Source organism: Nansenia antarctica (assembly GCF_963989245.1).
Source record: "Nansenia antarctica genome assembly, chromosome: 11".
Taxonomy (NCBI): domain Eukaryota; kingdom Metazoa; phylum Chordata; class Actinopteri; order Argentiniformes; family Microstomatidae; genus Nansenia; species Nansenia antarctica.
In genome coordinates, this window is record NC_137681.1 from 19,143,272 (window position 1) to 19,162,104 (window position 18,833).

Genomic DNA, 18,833 nt, shown 5'->3' on the forward strand with positions numbered 1-18,833 from the left:
ACAACCACAGTTACAACCACAGTTACACCTACAACCACAGTTACACCTACAACCACAGTTACAACCACAGTTACACCTACAACCACAGTTACACCTACAACCACAGTTACTCCTACAACCACAGTTACAACCACAGTTACAACTACAACCACAGTTACTCCTACAACCACAGTTACACCTACAACCACAGTTACAACCACAGTTACACAACCACAGTTACACAACCACAGTTACAACCACAGTTACAACCACAGTTACTCCTACAACCACAGTTACACCTACAACCACAGTTACAACCACAGTTACTCCTACAACCACAGTTACACCTACAACCACAGTTACATTGTTGAGCCAACAATATAAACATAGGTTAAGTAATGTTACTGACTGTAGCTAAATATTTGCTGCTGCCTGTCTTGGATAGGACCCTCTTGAATGCTGTACCACATAACGACACCTGGGGTGGCTTGGGTGCGGATCAGACGGTCTGCCTGACCTCCACACACCCCTCACCCTACTCCCCCTCCCCCAGTCCAGCTAACACCATCCATCCTGGGCCTACCTACCTGCATGTTTAATCTCTCAATCCCCCGTCCCTTTCCTGGTTAAATAAAACAAAACAAGAAATCATAGAGGGCGAATGTCCACTGTCCCCCTCTTTAAATAAATAAACGGAAACATTATTACTAACCTGAGGAAATGCTGTCATCATCATCCTCAATGGGAATGGCGATCTCCGCCTCCGCCTCCCCCTCTCCGGAGGTGCTTGCTGCTCAGCCGAAGGGCGGGTGAACTTGCGCAAGCTGTCAAACACGGAGCACCCTTCTACCCTTAAATGTATCGCGTGCGTTGTCAGGTGTTCGGCATTCTCGGTGACCTCGTAGCTAGGCTAGCTAGCGAAATTAGATAATATGATTATGATTATTATGATGATAATAATAATATCAATACAATAATACAATCACTAACTATATTACTACACTTACTATAAACTCACTCTTCTTCTTCTCAACACAACTGCTCACCTCACTACCACGCACGCACTGATTGGAAATTGGAAACAGGCGATGTCACTCACGTCACGACTCAAGTCACGTGTGGTTGACTGTTGCATGACACCGGACACCAGGGGAAGATTTTTTTTTTTAGAAAAGTACAGAAATGAGGAACCGAAATCTCCTTTGCGATTCGGTACGGGTACATACCGAATGTAAAGTAACCGGTACCTACCGGTACCGATTTTCGGTACCCAACCCTAGTGGTGTAGCGGTCTACGCACTGGCCACTAGTGCATGCTGCCCACCGGGGCCGGGGTTCGTATCCCGGCTCGCCAGATCCAGATATGGCCGAGGCACACGGGAAGCGGCATATTGGGCGGCCGCTTCCGAGGCCGGTATAGGAGTATTTCTGGACAAGGATCCGTCGCGCAACACCGCCCCCTGGGTGCCGGAATAACGGTGCTGGGCTCGAGGAGCCAGTCAGCTAGTCTGCCTGGCGGCCTCTTCTGGGACTGCCGGCCACGGGGTCGTGCGGCGGATCCTATGCAATAGGCAGGGGATAATTGGATGCTAGGTTGGGTTCAATTGGCTACCAAATTGGGTGAAAAAGGGATAAAAATCTTAAAAAAAAAAAAAAAAAAAAAAAAGGGAAGTTGATATATGTACTCTTCAGTCCACAAATGGCCCTGCAAACTTTGTGCACTATTCTACATGCAGTAGATTCATGGACACCACACAGATCACCTGTTTCCCGGTGAAAGGTTCCAGATGCCCAGAACCTCAAGGTAATGAGGACTTGGAGTGGAATAGGTACAGGCCTTCCTCGTTGAGACAGCTGAATGGATAGTCCAGGCTCAAGCAAAGAAATTATTTCTGATGCATTTTCCTTGTGCATCCGAAAGCGGTCTCTAAAAGTTATTTCATCAAAGTAAGTCAGTGGATCAGTCCTATCCACAAGTACCCGTCTGGCTAGCCTCTGTAAGGCATGCTGGTCTTCATTGAGATAATCCAAGTACTCCATGCAATCATCTTAATTTAAACCAGAATAGACTAAATCTGTCTTGTTTTAAGCTATGTCTCTGCAAGACGTTTTTAGTTAAACCAGTTTAAATGGCTTTTTAGTCTGGAACTAGGCTTAAGCCATGTCTGAGCAACCGGCCCATAATAGTGTTAGGATGTGCAGCGTCTGCCAGCATAATGTCTCTCAGCATAATGTCTCTCAGGCCTTTGCTGCCACCTGGTGGTCAACCTGTGGTCTGACAGGGGAGGTGATGAGAGGCTGAACACAGTTGCATACAGATATCAATAACAATACTTACATAATAATGTACATATAAAATATATACATTGATTGAGAATGTTTATTTTGGTCCCCTATACAATTCACAATACAGATATAAAAAATGTACACAGTCACAATGCATAACACCAGGGGCCTCATTTATAGAACGTGCTTAGATCAAATTTTGATCTTACCCGTGTCGTACGTAGAAAACCACGTCAACGTAGTGATTTATACAATTTGAGTCTTCCTTTATATCCCTCCGGATCTCCCCTTCAACATGCCTAGTGCGTTCCACAACGGACCTTGCCCGGCCACGCGGTAAATTATACTGGAGTTTCTCCAGTGTCTGGGAGTTCGCAAAGGGAGTTCGCAATCCTGTTTTCAATGTCACCTGATAAGAATAAGACCATTACAGTATAAGCAGCACTCGAGTTGAGGCGGGATGAAAACAGTCAAAATCGTCCCCCTTCTAAAACTGCCCTCCCCTCTTTCCATACGTTATGTCATTTATCAATGAACGTGGTATTACTGCTATTTCAAGGTGCGAGGGGGCACGCACACATGCAATGACATTTTTACTGACACTGAAGTCACTGACGCTGAGGGGATGCTAAAATTGTCCTCATATGATAAAATCCACCATCCCCCCTGATTTTCTTTTACAACTTGAGTAGCCTACTCAGAGTATAAGCATTTGCCTGGTTAGTTGTCATGATCAAACGTTACAAACGCAACTTACCGAGAAGCCACTCTTCTCTGCCCTCTTCCAGACGAACGCCTACCCTATATAGTACTTGTCCTAATTCAGCCGCTATAATTGAGCCTCTATCACAGGGCGTTAATACAAACCTCATTCACCTGCATTCAATTCCAAGTATATTTGGTATTTATAGAAGGAAGCACGTATACGCAACTTTAAACCATCTCAGCCCGTTTTATAAATAATGCTTACGTCCGTTTAGAAAAATGTGCTTACGTGAAAGTCAAAGATGACGTTCAAGTACTTTTTTTATAAATGAGGCCCCAGGACCAAAAAGGTGTAGGCTGAATGAATGAATGGTCTTTATTGTCATTGCTACAGTACAGGTACCAAACAACGCAATTTAGGAGGGGTGGCTCCCCTGGTGTTAGGAAAGAAAAAAAAAAACTTTAAAAAAAAAAACACAAGAAGGGAAGGAGCTGGTTTACATAAATAAAGGCTATGTACACTATCCACTATACTATACTGTACAGATAGACGACTAGGGTTGTCATATTGCACATAGTGTTATTGCACATTTATTTAAAGTGTCGCAGTTTGCAGGCTTGAAATGTACATATTTGTGCCTCAGCACTACACCTGATTTTTTCAGTCCAGCAGCTGCCATCAATCCGTCCAGACTGTCCAGGGCCCAGAACCTAGGTCTTTGCTGTGTTGAGGGCCTGGACGGCCCTGTGGTAGAAGCTGTTCTTCAGTCTGTTTGTCCTTGCGGCCATGGTCCTGAACAGCCTTTTCGAGGGCAGCCGGGTAAAGTGTTGAAGCCATGGCTTATTGCGCCTACCCTTGTTACATGTATGTTTTTTTCTTCATGAATGCATAATCAAAACATTGAAACTTTTACAAACAAAATTTCACTTACGCATGTCAACAAAAAGTTCCAAAATACCAAACAAAAACTATATTTAAACCTCTGTTTTATACTTGTTAATCATCTCATTTTTAAATAATTTTTTCAATCCTTTTAGTGTACTACACATTTTCATTTCCTTTTCAAAAGTATTCCATAAGTTAACTCCTTTAACTGTTATACATCTTTGTTTTCATAAACATACATATTCCTCTGAGTTCTCTGTCTAACTTGAAATTTAGGAGGGGTGGCTCCCCTGGTGTTAGGAAAGAAAAAAAAAAACTTAAAAAAAAAAAACACAAGAAGGGAAGGAGCTGGTTTACATAAATAAAGGCTATGTACACTATCCACTGTACTATACTGTACAGATAGACGACTAGGGACTAATAAAGTCCATTCATTCAAATAGTCTCTGGATACAGTCTGGAAGCATCTTATTTTTTACTTTATACATTACTTGTGCCATTTTTAAGTCCACCAATTCTTTACATTTGAGATCATAGGTGTTTATGAATAATTTGTTAGTTGGTTCTTGATAGGCAGCTCTGTTTATAATTCGTATAGCTCTTTTCTGTAGTAAATAAATTGGATTTGTGATTGTTTTGTATGTGTTTCCCCACACTTCCACACAGTAAGTTATGTATGGAACTATTAGAGAATGGTACAATATGTGTAATGAATTTGGATTAAGTATGTCTTTTGTTTTATGCAGTATTGCAATAGACTTTGATATTTTAGTCTTTAAGTAGTTTATGTGTTTTCCAACATAGTTTGTGGTCTATAACAACTCCCAAAAAATAGTTTTCATATTTCCAAATATCATAAGTTTATTTTTTTCTAAGTTCAATGACAACTTGTTTGTGTCAAACCATCGTTTTATAGTTTTCAGTTCCGTTTCCACTGCATCCAGAAGCTAATCCAAATCTTTGCCAGAACAAAAAAAAATTGTATCATCTGCAAACAAAGACCTAGGTTCTAGGCCCTGGACAATCTAGACAAATTGATGGCAGCTACTAGATTGTAATCAAGTGCAATACTGAAACACAACTGTGAACATTTCAAACCTGCAAACTGCGACACTTTAAACGAATGTGCAATAACACTATGAGCAATATGACAACCCTCGGGTACATAAGGTTCAGAGATAGGAAATGTTAGGATATGTATAGCATAGCAGAGAGTACAGCACAGTGTTTTATTTGTATAGTATAGTGGATAGTGTACATAGCCTTTATTTATGTAAACCGGCTCTTTTCCCTTCTCTTTTTTTTTTTTTTTCCTAGCACCAGGGGAGCGCCCCCTCCCAAATTTCATTGTATGGTACCTGTACTATATCAATGACAATAAAGACCATTCATTCATTCATTCATTCATTCAAACAAAACCAAATTTAACAACTTGGACACATTGCAAATATCATTGATGTACCAAATAAACAGCTTTGGACCCAGCGCTGAACCTTGTGGGACCCCTACATCAACACCCTAAACTACCTGAGCAGCACCACCAGAACCACCAGCTGAGATGTCTGGATAAAAAAATATTTCAAAATAAAAGTCTGGAAATTGTTTTATTTCAGAATAAAAGTCTGGAGAAAAAAATATTTCAGAATAAAAGTCTGGAGAAAAAAGTCTGGAGAAAAAATATTTCAGAATAAAAGTCTAGATTTTTAAAAAATGTTCAGAATAAAAGTCTGGATAAATCAACATTTCAGAATAAAAGTCTGGATTTTTACATTTCAGAATAAAAGTCTGGATAAAACAATATTTCAGAATAAAAGTCTGGATAAAAAAATATTTCAGAATAAAAGTAGATTTATAAAAAATGTCAGAATAGGAGTCTGGATTTTTTTATTTCAGTATAAAAGTCTGGATAAAACAAAATTTCAGAATAAAAGTCTGGATAAAAAAAATATTTTTGAAATACTTTTATTTTCAGAATAAAAGTCTGGATTGTTATAACATTTCAGAATAAAAGTCTGGATTGTTTTAAAATGTCAGAATAAAAGTCTGGATAAAACAACATTTCAGAATAAAAGTCTGGATTTTTTTTATTTAAAAAAACAATATTTCAGAATAAAAGTCTGGATAAAACAATATTTCAGAATAAAAGTCTGGATACATTTTTTTTAAAATTTCAGAATAAAAGTATTTTTTTTTTTTTTAAATTTCAGAATAAAAGTCTGTTTTTTTTTAATTTCAGAATTAAAGTCTGGATAAACCAATATTTCGGAATAAAAGTCTGGATAAACCAATATTTCGGAATAAAAGTCTGGATTTTTTTTACATTTCAGAATAAAAGTCTGGATTAAACAACATTTCAGAATAAAAGTCTGGATAAAAAATTAAAATACTTTTATTTTCAGAATAAAAGTCTGGATTGTTTTAAAATTTCAGAATAAAAGTCTGGTTTGTTTTAACATTTCAGAATAAAAGGCTGGATTTTTTTTAAATTTCAGAATAAAAGTCTGGATTTTTTACATTTCAAAATAAAAGTCTGGATAAAACAATATTTCAGAATAAAAGTCTGGATAAAACAATATTTCAGAATAAAAGTCTGGATAAAACAATATTTCAGAATAAAAGTCTGGATTTTTTATTATTTCAGAATAAAAGTCTGGATAAAACAATATTTCAGAATAAAAGTCTTGCACACAAAAAAACAAGTTGTATTCTATCTTCTTCCTAGCATGTTCAGTGAACACTTCAATGTTGGTCATTTTCATCAAAAAACTACTTTTCGGACAAAAAACAGAGAAAAACGCGTTTTTGTGAAGACCCATTTGACATTATAAAACTATAATACAAATAATGAATCTCATTGTAGGAGCCATTTAGTCCTACATGTTATGTTAATTTTCTAATATTCATTATGAACAGGATCAGTAGTAATGGATATTTTGAGAAGATAAAATAATGTGTTTATTTGTATACATGTGACGCATGTATAAAAATAAACACAATATTTTATCTTCTCAAAATATCCATTACTACTGATCCTGTTCATAATGAATATTAGAAAATTGCCTTTTTTGAAGAAGAAGCCTCATGAGGAACAAATCATTGCCAATATTTGTCCTTGGTGTGGTACAGTGTGGTACAGCTAGTGTGTAAAGGGACATTACAGGCTTTACAATGGAACAATGTCTCTTTACGTTTTCCCTTTTTACACAAACCCTGCAACCCCTGGTTGGGTTCTGCTTTTTGGGAGTTGGGGGGATTTTCACAAGTGTATGGGCTCCCATATTCCCATCCAGCCTTCCCTGAGGGTCCTGGTTTGGTGCTCTAAAGTAATGAGGTCTGGGGTTCCCTCTTGCTTCCTCAGCACCAGTTTCCTCACCACCTGTCTGTCTGTCTACCTCAGCACCTGCCTCGCCTGACACAGGCGCTGAGGTAGACAGACAGACAGGTGCTGAGGAAACTGGTGCTGAGGAAGACACTGCCTTGCTGGTCCATGACCTCACAACCCTTTCAATGAAGGAGCGAAATGTGTTGCATCTGCCCTGTGGGTTTCTAGCTTTGTAGATGACAAAAGCATTGAAGAAACTGATCTCAAAGAGATATGTAATACATTTCTTTGGCCACTTCTGTGTCTTCCTGACAAACGGGTAGTACGCAATGTTCAGCATCATGCTAGCATATTCTGACCCCCCCCCCCCCCTCAAAATGCTCCCTGTTATAACTACAAGCATGTGCTTTCAGGGGTACCACCCAGTGACCTAAAGATGTCACCACAAAAAATATGAAGTGTCTCAGACTTTGCAAACAATAGTTTGCATGAAAGGCAGGCTGCCATATTCTGACCCCCTCCCTCAAAATGCTCCCTGTTCCAACTACAAACATATGCTTTCTAGCAGTGGTGTAGGTGACTGAAGTGGGTAGTCGATATTATAAAAGCAAACATTCTGAAATTGTTCGGTTTGTGGTGGATAAGAAGTGCAGTGAGCAAAACATGTAGGCTAACCACAATACATGTGAGGGGTATAAATAATATAATACATAAACGTATTACTTCTTCTTCTCGTAGTGTATTATCGTATTTGCTGAGTGGTAGAAACTGTATAAACACTCATCTTGTCGAAAGAACAGCGCAGATCGAACTATACGAGCTGCCTACTGAAAACAAAACAAGCGAATGCGCGTTCACGCGTAGGGGGGTCTGAATCTGCCGGGGGGTCGAAATACGAAACAACACTGTTCCCCTGCGTCTCCGTCTTTCGCATCACACTGTCCTCCGGCTCAAAGTCACTATTACGGTCGTAATGTAAATCACCTGCCTCATCAAAAACCTCTCGGTCTGAGTCCCACAGTTTGGACATGACAAATGTAGCTATTTCAGCTGCTGAATAGCTTTTAGGCCGCGGCATCTTTGGGGAAAAAGTGGCGCGACTGTGATTTGATAATCCCGCTTATTACGCACTGGAAAACAGCTGCGCATCGTCGAGTTTTCCTGAAAATTCCTGTTGGCTTGGTGAAGGATGGACATGTGTAATACTTGGTCAAACGATGCATAACAGAGCCCCCTAGCGTCTGGCAGTGATAACTCTGAAACCCGGAGTATTACGTTATTGGCGGCCAAGCGTTCTATCATAAAACACGGAATTTTCCGGGTTTGGCGGTCAAAGAGTTAATGAAGTGAAAGGCAAAGCTGTGTGCTTAGAAACCAATGAATGTCGACTTACTTCAAAAACAACAAACAATTCAAATCACCACATGATCCCCAATGATTGGGGTGATTGTCAGCAAGGGACAGCTCCTGTTAATGATTGTCAGTGACTACTAAAGCCGGGTACACACATAAAGATTATCTGGCCGATTTTTGCCCCATTTTCCCCCTTCAGACCAAAGACAGAAAACGCCCGATTATCAGATGGCTCTAAAGATTATCCTATAAGGTTATCCTGTGGTGTGAGGTGTGTTAAGAGTCAATCTCTCCCGACAATCTGCTCGGAAAATGGTCGTGGCTGACAATCGTAAATGTCAAATGTGTTCAATACCAAAAATCCTAGGGTTGCCAGATGGACTCTGGGTTTTTTGGGTGGAATTAGCGGTTTTAGACTGTGTCTTAGGGTGGAAAATGTCAATCCCATCTGGCAACCCTGCTCGCGAGTCTGATTGTGACGTGGAATGGAATGTAGCCAATCAAGAAGCGAGCTGACTTCTTCTGCACTTTATTTGCCCTGTCACACATGGTTGCCTCGTACAGGTCAGTCAGGGTACTACGATAGATAATAATAATAATAATAACTTTATTTGTATAGCGCTTTTCCTGCAAACGTTGCAGCTCAAAGTGCTTTAATCATTATATAATCTTAATTTAATTATTTTGTAATTTAAAGGCAATATTAAAAGGATGGGCTCACGCGAGATTTCTGGCTTGGGGAACGAGACTAGAGTCTGGAGTCTGTCGTAACGATAATCTTTATGTCTGTGGGGTGCTGAAATGGGAAAATCGGCGCACACCACACACAATACGATCAAGGCTGTAGAATCCAATATTTTTTATCTTAATGTGTGGGGTCTGTCTCAGATAAAAAATCGGTTAAGATTTTGAAAATCCTTATAGACCCCGCTTCACTCTCACACAGACTCTCGAAATTTCAACAAGTTCTAGGGAACTCCAGGCTGACTTGACGTGCATGCGCAGCGCATGCGCACACACGCACACACACACACACACACACACACACACACACACGAGTTCATGCAAGGTGTGTTTATTACAGGAAGGATGTCTCTAGGCCAGGACAGCTCTGATTGGTCGAACAAAGTTAAATGAATAACATGCAAATACAGGTTATAGTAACCTCCCTCCACTCCTCCCTCCCTCCCATGGTCCCCTACTCCCTCCACTCCTACCTCTCTCCCCTCCTCCCACCGCAAACTCAACGAGGAAGAATTAGACATAATATTGACATTTACAACATCAGGAACTTCCGGAGGGGTATTCCATCAACGTCGCTAAAGGAAACTCTCGCGAGACTTATCAGAATAAGCCTGGATTTTCCTTTAGCGATGTTGATGACATACCCCCCTGGAGTGCTGCAGTGGTCAGGTGATCAGCTCCAGGAGATCACTGGGGGGTATTCCATCAACGTCGCTAAAGGAAAATCTAGGCTTATTTTGATAAATCTGACGAGATTTATCAAAATAAGCCTAGATTTTCCTTTAGCGACGTTGATGGAATACCCCCTGGTCTCCTAACAGAAGAAACAAGGCCTAATAACAATAATATTTATATTATTAACATTAATAATAACAATAATAATAATATAATAATAATCATAATAACAAGAATGATAATATTAATAACAATAACAATAAACACAATAACAACAATAATAATATCAAGAATAATCATAATAAATGAGTTATTGAATACAGAGGTGAGTTCAGGAATGCTGTTAAGGTGATATTTATATACAGATTGATAACCAATGTTAATAATGTTTATATACAGATTAATAACCAACATTAATAATGTTTATATACAGATTAATAACCAACATTAATAATGTGTATATATACAGATTAATAACCAACATTAATAAGGAGATTCCAGTAATGATCAGATAACTACCATTAGTCGACTGTCAACACCAAAGATGGCTGCCGCCCTGCCCACCATGGAATGTTGCTCTGAATGGGCGTGTCAGTTCTACTCATTGTGTCTCTATGACGCCCAGTAGCCATGATAACTCACAGTAGAATACCTTGTATGTTCACTGATAAGAGACCAGATGCCCACATGTTCACGCACGCATGCACGCACCTGTTAACTGCAGTGCAGTATTTGTGCAGCATCATCACCTCGTTAAAAAACAGAAATAACATTCAAAACAACACAACTTTATTGATACCTCCTGGTAATGCAGTCTACCTTTGTAGTGGTTCTCTACCTCTCCGCTCAGTCTTCTCACACACTCTCTCTCTCTCTCTCTCTCTCCCTCCCTCCCTCCCTGCAGGCTTGATATTGCATTATTCCAGTAAGTGAGACCAGAGTTTACAGAGAAATTAAGGGATGTATTTCTGCTCTGTCACCTCCACCCCACGGCCCTCTGGGAATCAATACCATCTGGTCGTCATGGAGATGAAGGACTAGTTCAGTTAGAGGCTCCAGCTGTGAAGACATCCTCCTTCCTCACACACACACTCCTCTTCCTCCTCCTCATCCTCCTCCTTTAACTGTGTTTCTCTCCTCCTCTTCTATCTCCTCCTCCTCCTTTTATTGTCTGTTTCTCTTCTCCTTCTCTCCTCCACTCCTCCTCCTCTCCTCTCCTCCCCCTCTCTGTCCAGTGTCCTCTAGTCTGTAGGGCAGTGTTCTGGAGGAGAGGAGAGATGATGGGTAGAATACAGAAGAGGAGAGATGATGGGTAGAATACAGAAGAGTGAGTTTGATTGGCTGATGCACCCCCGAGCAGCAGCTTGCATATATATGGTTCATCATCACCACAATGACAGACAGAATATAGAGGTGTGTGTGTGCGTGTGTGTGCGTGTGTGTGTGTGTGTGTGTGTATCCAGGTAAGGTTGAGACTGGGACAGGAAGAGGTGTGGTTGGCCGAAGGTCTCATATCATGTTTCCTGTCGATCGACACTCAGGATTTCACGTTTACTAAAAAAAGAAATAAAGAGAAAGACAGGATGAAAGAGAAGATGGAAGAAGAGAGGTCAGCAGTTCTCTAGAACTCAATAGCAGCATCTCCTGTTCCAGTCTTATATAACACACATCAGCCTCATGACTATACCAGTCTACCTCCTCTCCTCTCCTCTCCTCTCCTCTCCTCTCCTCTCGGATGTCAGCCCGCCACCTCAACTCAACCTTAACAAGACCGAGCTACTCTTCCTGCCTGGAAAAGCCTGCCCTCTCCAAGACTTCTCCATCACAGTAGAGAACTCTATGGTGACCCCCTCCCAGACAGCGCAAAACCTTGGGGTGATTTCCTTGGGGACATTTCCATCGATTTATCCTATGCGACGAACATCGCAGCGACAGCATGCTCCTGCAGATTCTTCCTGTCACCAGAGAAGCAGCTCAACTCTTGGTCCAGACACTGGTCATCTCTCACCTTGACTACTGCAATGCACTCCTGGCCGGGCTCCCCGCCTCCGCCATCAGACCTCCAGCATCCAGAATGCTGCCGCCCTTCTGGTGTTCAACCTCCCCAAATTCTCCCATGTTACCCCTCTCCTTCGGACCCTTCACTGGCTCCCGATAGCAGCTCACATCAGATTCAAGACTCTGGTGCTCAGGAGCCCCTACCTACATGCAAGCAATGATCAGCCCCCAATACCCTGCCCGTTCACTCCAGCTCTTCCACCTTTGCTGGTCGACTGTCTCCACCACCTCTATGTGGATGCAGCAGTCAGGCAACCCATCCTGGCACCCCGCTGGTGAAACAAGCTTCTCACTGCTGTCAGGACTGCAGAGTTACGCCGTAGACTGAAGACCCATCTCTTCAGGCTACACCTTAACTCATACCTGTCAACATTGGGATTTGAAAATAAGGGACATTTTCCTGCGCCCGTCCTGGGCCGTCCCACCCCCCCTACCACTGTCCTCATAGGATACCCCTTACATTTAGACAAGGAGACCTCTTACATTTAGACAAGGGGATACACAGTCAATCCTAACATCACCACTAGGCAACCATAGGATACCCATTACATTTAGAGGGGGATACAAAGTCAATCCTAACATCACCACTAGACAACCATAGGATACCCCTTACATTTAGACAAGGGGATACACAGTCAATCCCAACATCACAACTAGGCAACCATAGGATACCCCTTACATTTAGACAAGGAGATACACAGTCAATCCTAACATCACCACTTGCTTCAGTGCAACAATAATTGGGTTAACTAGTTCCTACATTAAGTGACTACAGGTGGTCAAAGGTATAGGTTAAAAATACAGGAGATTACGGGAAAATATTTAACCCTAACCCTTAAACGGGAGCACAGCGGGAAAGAAAGGTAAAATACGGGAGAATCCTGGGAAAAACGGGAGGGTTGACAGTTATGCCTTAACCATCCCTCCTGAAACCTCTCCATCCCCTCTACCCCCTTGTACAGTTTCTCTACTGTAATTAATAATTAGCATTTTGACTGCCAGTGGCAGTTAAGTCACTTTGGATAAAGGCACCTGAATGCCAAAAATGTAAATGTAATGTACTTACTGGCCAGGTTGATGATGCAGGCGATGATGATGATGGTCCCGCCCACCAGCGACACGACAGACAGCATCTTTGCCACGTGGCCAAGACGCCGCGCGCCATCACTGTTCCCCTGCTCCAGGCTGTTCTTACTCTGGGGGGGGGGGGGGGGGGGGGGGGTTAGCCAACAGGTTAACAGGCTAGGCTAGCAGGCTAATAGGTACAACAGAAGAGACAGACAGAGAGACAGACAGGCAGACAGGCAGGTCTTACCATGACGGAGTAAACAAATCCGACGATGTTGATTGGCCAGACGGGGCAGAAGCAAGCGAGCACGGCCAATAGGAGGTAGTCTTTGGGCTTGGTCCTGGGGAGGGGCGGGGCCATGGCCAGGGAAGAGTGTCGGGAAAGGGAGGGGCGGGGCGAGAAGGCAGTGTAACCCACAGAACTGGCTCTGCTGCCCTTCCTGGTCTTGGCATGGTGGAGGCGGGGCTGGGAGTAGGAGATGGAACGCTGCCGTCTGGGGGGGGAGGAGACCACCGGGGGGGCGGGGTCAGCCTGGGCACCATGGAGACCGTTACCTAGGAGGAGAGTCATTACGTTGGATACCATACTACAGGAGGAGAAATTAGTTAATGAGTGTGTGTGTGTGTGTGTGTGCGTCTGTCTGTGTGTGTCCTAGCAGTCCTAGCAGGCTGTAATTGAAAGTGAAATGGATTGGACATGCTCGGAGCAGCATCATGTCCTGCTGTCGACTCAACCAGCATCAACACATCAGTACACACACACACACATACACAGACAGACAGACAGACAGACAGACAGACAGAGAGAAAGAGAGACACACACACACTGCTTACTTACTGTTTTCAAGCCTGTCGTTAATGACGATGACCAGTTCCCCGGTGGCTGGACCAGGAACAGCACCAAGACCAGGGAGAGTGTCTGGGCTGTCCCCGGTGGCTGGACCAGGAACAGCACCAAGACCAGGGAGGGTGTCTGGGCTGGCCGTTGGGGGCAGGAGAAGGGGCAGCTGGGGAGGGGGAGGGATGGAGACGGGGGTGTGGCTTGATGAGTCGTCCTTGTCCAATAGGGATGACTGCTCCTCACCTGGCCACGCGTCGGGAGCAGGGCTAGTGTTCAGAGCCATGTGTCTGTCTTTCTGTCCGTCTCTCTATCTATCTATCTGCCTATCCGTCTCTCTGTGTCTGTCTGTCTGTCGTCAGCAATCTGTGGTCCTCTGCTTGCTGTGTGTGTATGTACACCTGAGGGCAGACAAATAGTTTAGCTATAACAACAACAACAACAACAACAACAACCTCCTCTGCTCTGTCTGTTGTTTACTCTTCAGGCTGTGCTGATTGTATCCATGACGCCTGCCTGTCTAATCACCAGCTCCTTAACACAGCCATGCCCCCATCTCATTCACACACACACACACACCTGACACAAACATCTACGCACACAGCTCTCGAGTCCTATAGTTAGAAATAACATGTACAAAATGTAATAATGTGTTGATAAAACAGCAGGCTGAGTTAAATGGGTCACGGTCTATTAAATAGCAGAAGTAAAAGGTTTGGTGGTCGCCGTATTAGCTTTGGGAGAGCACAGCCGCAGCAGGTATCAGTGGTGTAGGTGTGTGTACACAAACACACACACGCTATTGTCCGGTCATGTGTGCTCAACCAGCAGCGCTATCAGGCTTATTAAACACCGAGCAATACAGGACCGAGCCAGGGAGAAGAGTGGGGGGGGGGGGGGCGATGGACAGCCACGGGGAGGAGAGACATATGGACGGAGAGGGGGAGTGAAAAGGAGGGGGGTGGAGGCAGCAAGGCTGAGGCTTCCACACGTTAACGACGGTAAACATGCCTGATATAACAAACAGGCGAGGTTCGAAAACATGATGAATGAACCGAGACAGCGAATCATAGACCTCCTTCCTCGGCGGGTCGCGGGGAACTGGAATTCCACGCAAACACGTTCCGTTCAATCAAAAGGCAATAAGAAACAGTTGATGACAGAATAAGATCAACACACAATTATCATAAACTCACCTTTCTATGCGCTCCTCAAAACACCCGAAATGTCCCGTGCGTGTGCATAGCAGCCGGTTTTATAAATGAATGGCACTTGATTACTCCTCGAGCCTCGCGGAACCATGTGCCCCAAACCCGCGCATTGCCTTTCAACACCGGAGCCGTTCTGATGGAGCGGCTTGATGGAGCCGTTCTGATGGAGCGGCCTTTGAAAGCGCTGCGAGAGGGGAGGGAGTCTAATGAACGCGTGCGAGAGTGAATTGAACACACTGAAATCAAAGAGACTGCCGTGGGAGGGAGGGATGGAGAGAAGTGGACCACGCAGCGAGAATCATCAGTCAGCACCCCCCTAGACACACACATGCGCGCGCGCACACCCCCCGAGCTGCAGACATGTGTCATCTAGTTATTCAGACACCAATCTCTATATTAGTATCACTATCATTCTGCTTTCTCCGCGTCTACCTCCGGCTAACACACACACGCGCACGCACGCGCGCCAGAATCTGCCTTTTTTTCAAGCCTCGTTATGAATGCAGTGTAGCCTACGGTAGGAATTATATGACAAAAATATTTAGAAACGACATATCTATATATTCATCATAATCATCTATACACATCTTGATTGAATGGACTAAATAAAAAGGGAATTCCGTTAGGAGAGATATTTATTAAAATCAGGTGGCCAACAGCAGTTACTACAACAACACCTAATAATAATAATGTGACGAGAATGACGTCAGCATAATAAACACACAAAAATACTGTCATAGTAAAAAGGTTTTTAAAAAAAAACGGGTTTATATACAGACTATACGTTCATACAATAATAATAATAATATCATAATAATAAGACTTATTGACTGAACTGATAGTTGTCTTATTATTGTTATTATTATTATTATCATAACATTACAAGAGAAATCAAATCCAAGTCATAAATGGTGGAGAAGCAGGTAGGGAGGAGACGATCTCAATTCCCCAGACTCAGGATGTTAGCCTGCAGGGGGAACACAGCAGAGTCAGACAGACAGGCAGACCACATTTTTTGGACAGACCACATTCAGAGAGCACCACAGAGGAGAGGAGGCCAGATTAGAGGAGAGTAGAGAGGAGAGAGTAGAGGAGGAGAGAGTAGGGGAGGCCAGGGGAGAGTAGAGGAGACCAGAGGAGAGTAGGGGAGGCCAGAGGAGAGAGGAGAGTAGAGGAGGCCAGAGGAGAGAGGAGAGTAGAGGAGGAGAGAGTAGGGGAGGAGAGAGTAGGGGAGGCCAGGGGAGAGTAGAGGAGGCCAGGGGAGAGTAGGGGAGGCTTGAGGAGAGAGGAGAGTAGAGGAGGCCAGAGGAGAGTAGAGGAGGAGAGAGTAGGGGAGGAGAGAGTAGGGAGAGTAGAGGAGGCCAGAGGAGAGTAGGGGAGGCCAGAGGAGAGAGGAGAGTAGGGGAGGCCAGGGGAGAGTAGGGGAGGCTTGAGGAGAGAGGAGAGTAGAGGAGGAGAGTAGGGGAGGCCAGAGGAGAGAGGAGAGTAGAGGAGGCCAGGGGAGAGTAGGGGAGGCCAGAGGAGAGTAGGGGAGGCCAGAGGAGAGTAGGGGAGGCTTGAGGAGAGAGGAGAGTAGAGGAGGAGAGTAGGGGAGGCCAGGGGAGAGTAGGGGAGGCCAGAGGAGAGTAGGGGAGGCCAGAGTAGAGGAGGAGAGAGTAGGGGAGGCCAGAGTAGAGGAGGAGAGAGTAGGGGAGGCCAGAGGAGAGTAGGAGAGGCTTGAGGAGAGAGGAGAGTAGAGGAGGAGAGAGTAGGGGAGGCCAGAGGAGAGAGGAGAGTAGAGGAGGAGAGTAGGGGAGGCCAGGGGAGAGTAGGGGAGGCCAGAGGAGAGAGGAGAGTAGAGGAGGAGAGTAGGGGAGGCCAGAGGAGAGAGGAGAGTAGAGGAGGAGAGAGTAGGGTAGGCCAGGGGAGAGTAGGGGAGGCTTGAGGAGAGAGGAGAGTAGAGGAGGAGAGTAGGGGAGGCCAGAGGAGAGTAGGGGAGGCCAGAGTAGAGGAGGAGAGAGTAGGGGAGGCTTGAGGAGAGAGGAGAGTAGAGGAGGAGAGAGTAGGGGAGGCCAGAGGAGAGTATGGGAGGCTTGAGGAGAGAGGAGAGTAGAGGAGGAGAGAGTAGGGGAGGCCAGGGGAGAGTAGGGGAGGCCAGAGGAGTAGAGAAGAGTAGAGGCCCTCCACCAACCAGAGGACTAAATAATGACTCTGGGCTCGACTAGCTCACCTTGATGAAGGAGCTGAACCTCTTTGCTGTGATGCCTTCTATCTTGGTTAGATCCTCTACCTAAGACAGGACAGACAGATTACAGAGGTGGTGATGACGATGAAGATGATGATGATGTTGATGCTGCAGCACTACGTTCCCTTGCCTCCTCTCATACCACCCTCCCTCCCTCTGGGACCATCAATACTGACTGGCTGGTTTGTGTACCTGACTAGCTGGTTGACTGGCTGGTTTATGTACCTGACTGGCTCGTTGACTGGCTGGTTTATGTACCTGACTTACAACATTGACCGGCTGGTTTGTGTACCTGACTGGCTGGTTGACTGGCTGGTTTATGTACCTGACTGGCTGGTTGACCGGCTGGTTTGTGTACCTGACTGGCTGGTTGACTGGCTGGTTTATGTACCTGACTGGCTGGTTGACTGGCTGGTTTGTGTACCTGACTGGCTGGTTGCCTGGCTGGTTTGTGTACCTGAGTGAAGTGTCCGTTGATCTCTCTCCAGCCCAGGATGAGCTTGGCCTTCTTGTCTCCAATCTGCTGCAGCTTCTTCAGCTCCTTCAGAGAGCCAGAATTGAGCAGCTCCAGGATCCTCTGGGTGGCCCGGGCCAGCACCTCGTGGTCCAGCTGGGACTGCCAGTCTGAGGGGGAGGCGTTCTCCTTCCCCTCCAGCACCAGGGGCGACGCACTCCCCGCCTTCTGACACACTGACGTCTTCTTCACCACCGCCACACACTGCTGCAGGGACTGGGACACTGGGGGAGGAGACACGTTAGAGTGGTCTGTAGTCAGCTGACTATGGCTGTATGATTGACAGGTCTGAGGCTGTATGACTGATAGGAAACCTACCCTGCAGGGGCAGGACCACCGCCTGCTGTTTCTTGTGCTTGGCAGTGGGCTTCCTGTGGAGGGGGGGCAGAGTGTTCTGGAAGAGGGGCGTGTCCTCAGAGCCTGTCCCTATCCTGGCGTTACTCTCAAACACCTTCTCTTTCTCCTTCAGCTCCTTCTTCAGCTCCTGTACGTACACACACACACACACACACAGTGTCAGTGACTGGTCTGCCTGTGTGTGTGTCTGTGTGTGTGTGTGTGTGTGTGAGAGTGTGTGTGTGTGTGTGACGAGCATGTGTGTGTATATACTAGGGATGCACCGAAATGAAAATTCTTGGCCGAGGCCGAAGCCGAATTTAAGGAAACACTTGGCCGAATACCGAATACCGAATGTGTATCGGCAGTTTTTAATTTTATCATTGCATAAACTAAATACATTTTGCTTTTTATTCATGCTTCTCAAAGAAAGAAATTGAGATTGAAAAAAAAGAACTTTTATATAACTTATTATAACTAATTATCGTGGGATTTAATCTCTACTGCTTTCCAGGGTTCAAGTTAATGATATTCATGATTTGTCTCTACATAGGCTTCAGAAAGTATTTAGATCCCTTCACTTTTTTTAATAGATTTGCCATCAATCCACACACAGTACCCCATAATCTAAGTA

At 44.4% G+C, this 18,833-nt stretch overlaps 2 protein-coding genes across 2 annotated transcripts in view; both read right to left on the reverse strand.

Moving 5' to 3' along the window:
- Positions 1 to 18,833, reverse strand: part of LOC308167956 (kinesin-like protein KIF22) — a gene marked incomplete at both ends in the record, with an annotated part of 99,922 nt that overhangs the window by 67,030 nt on the left and 14,059 nt on the right. Inside the window, 2 exons of the mRNA XM_080542435.1 lie at positions 17,891 to 18,087; positions 18,182 to 18,347. Coding sequence (XP_080398561.1) covers positions 17,891 to 18,087; positions 18,182 to 18,347 — 363 coding nt within the window. The remainder of the gene's footprint in view (positions 1 to 17,890; positions 18,088 to 18,181; positions 18,348 to 18,833) is intronic.
- On the reverse strand, positions 687 to 14,200 carry LOC308167434 (proline-rich transmembrane protein 2-like; the record flags this gene model as incomplete). The annotated part of the gene is made up of 4 exons (XM_080541854.1): positions 687 to 769; positions 13,075 to 13,204; positions 13,324 to 13,631; positions 13,915 to 14,200. 4 exons carry the CDS (start codon positions 14,198 to 14,200, stop codon positions 687 to 689), a joined length of 807 nt encoding a protein of 268 aa, XP_080397980.1.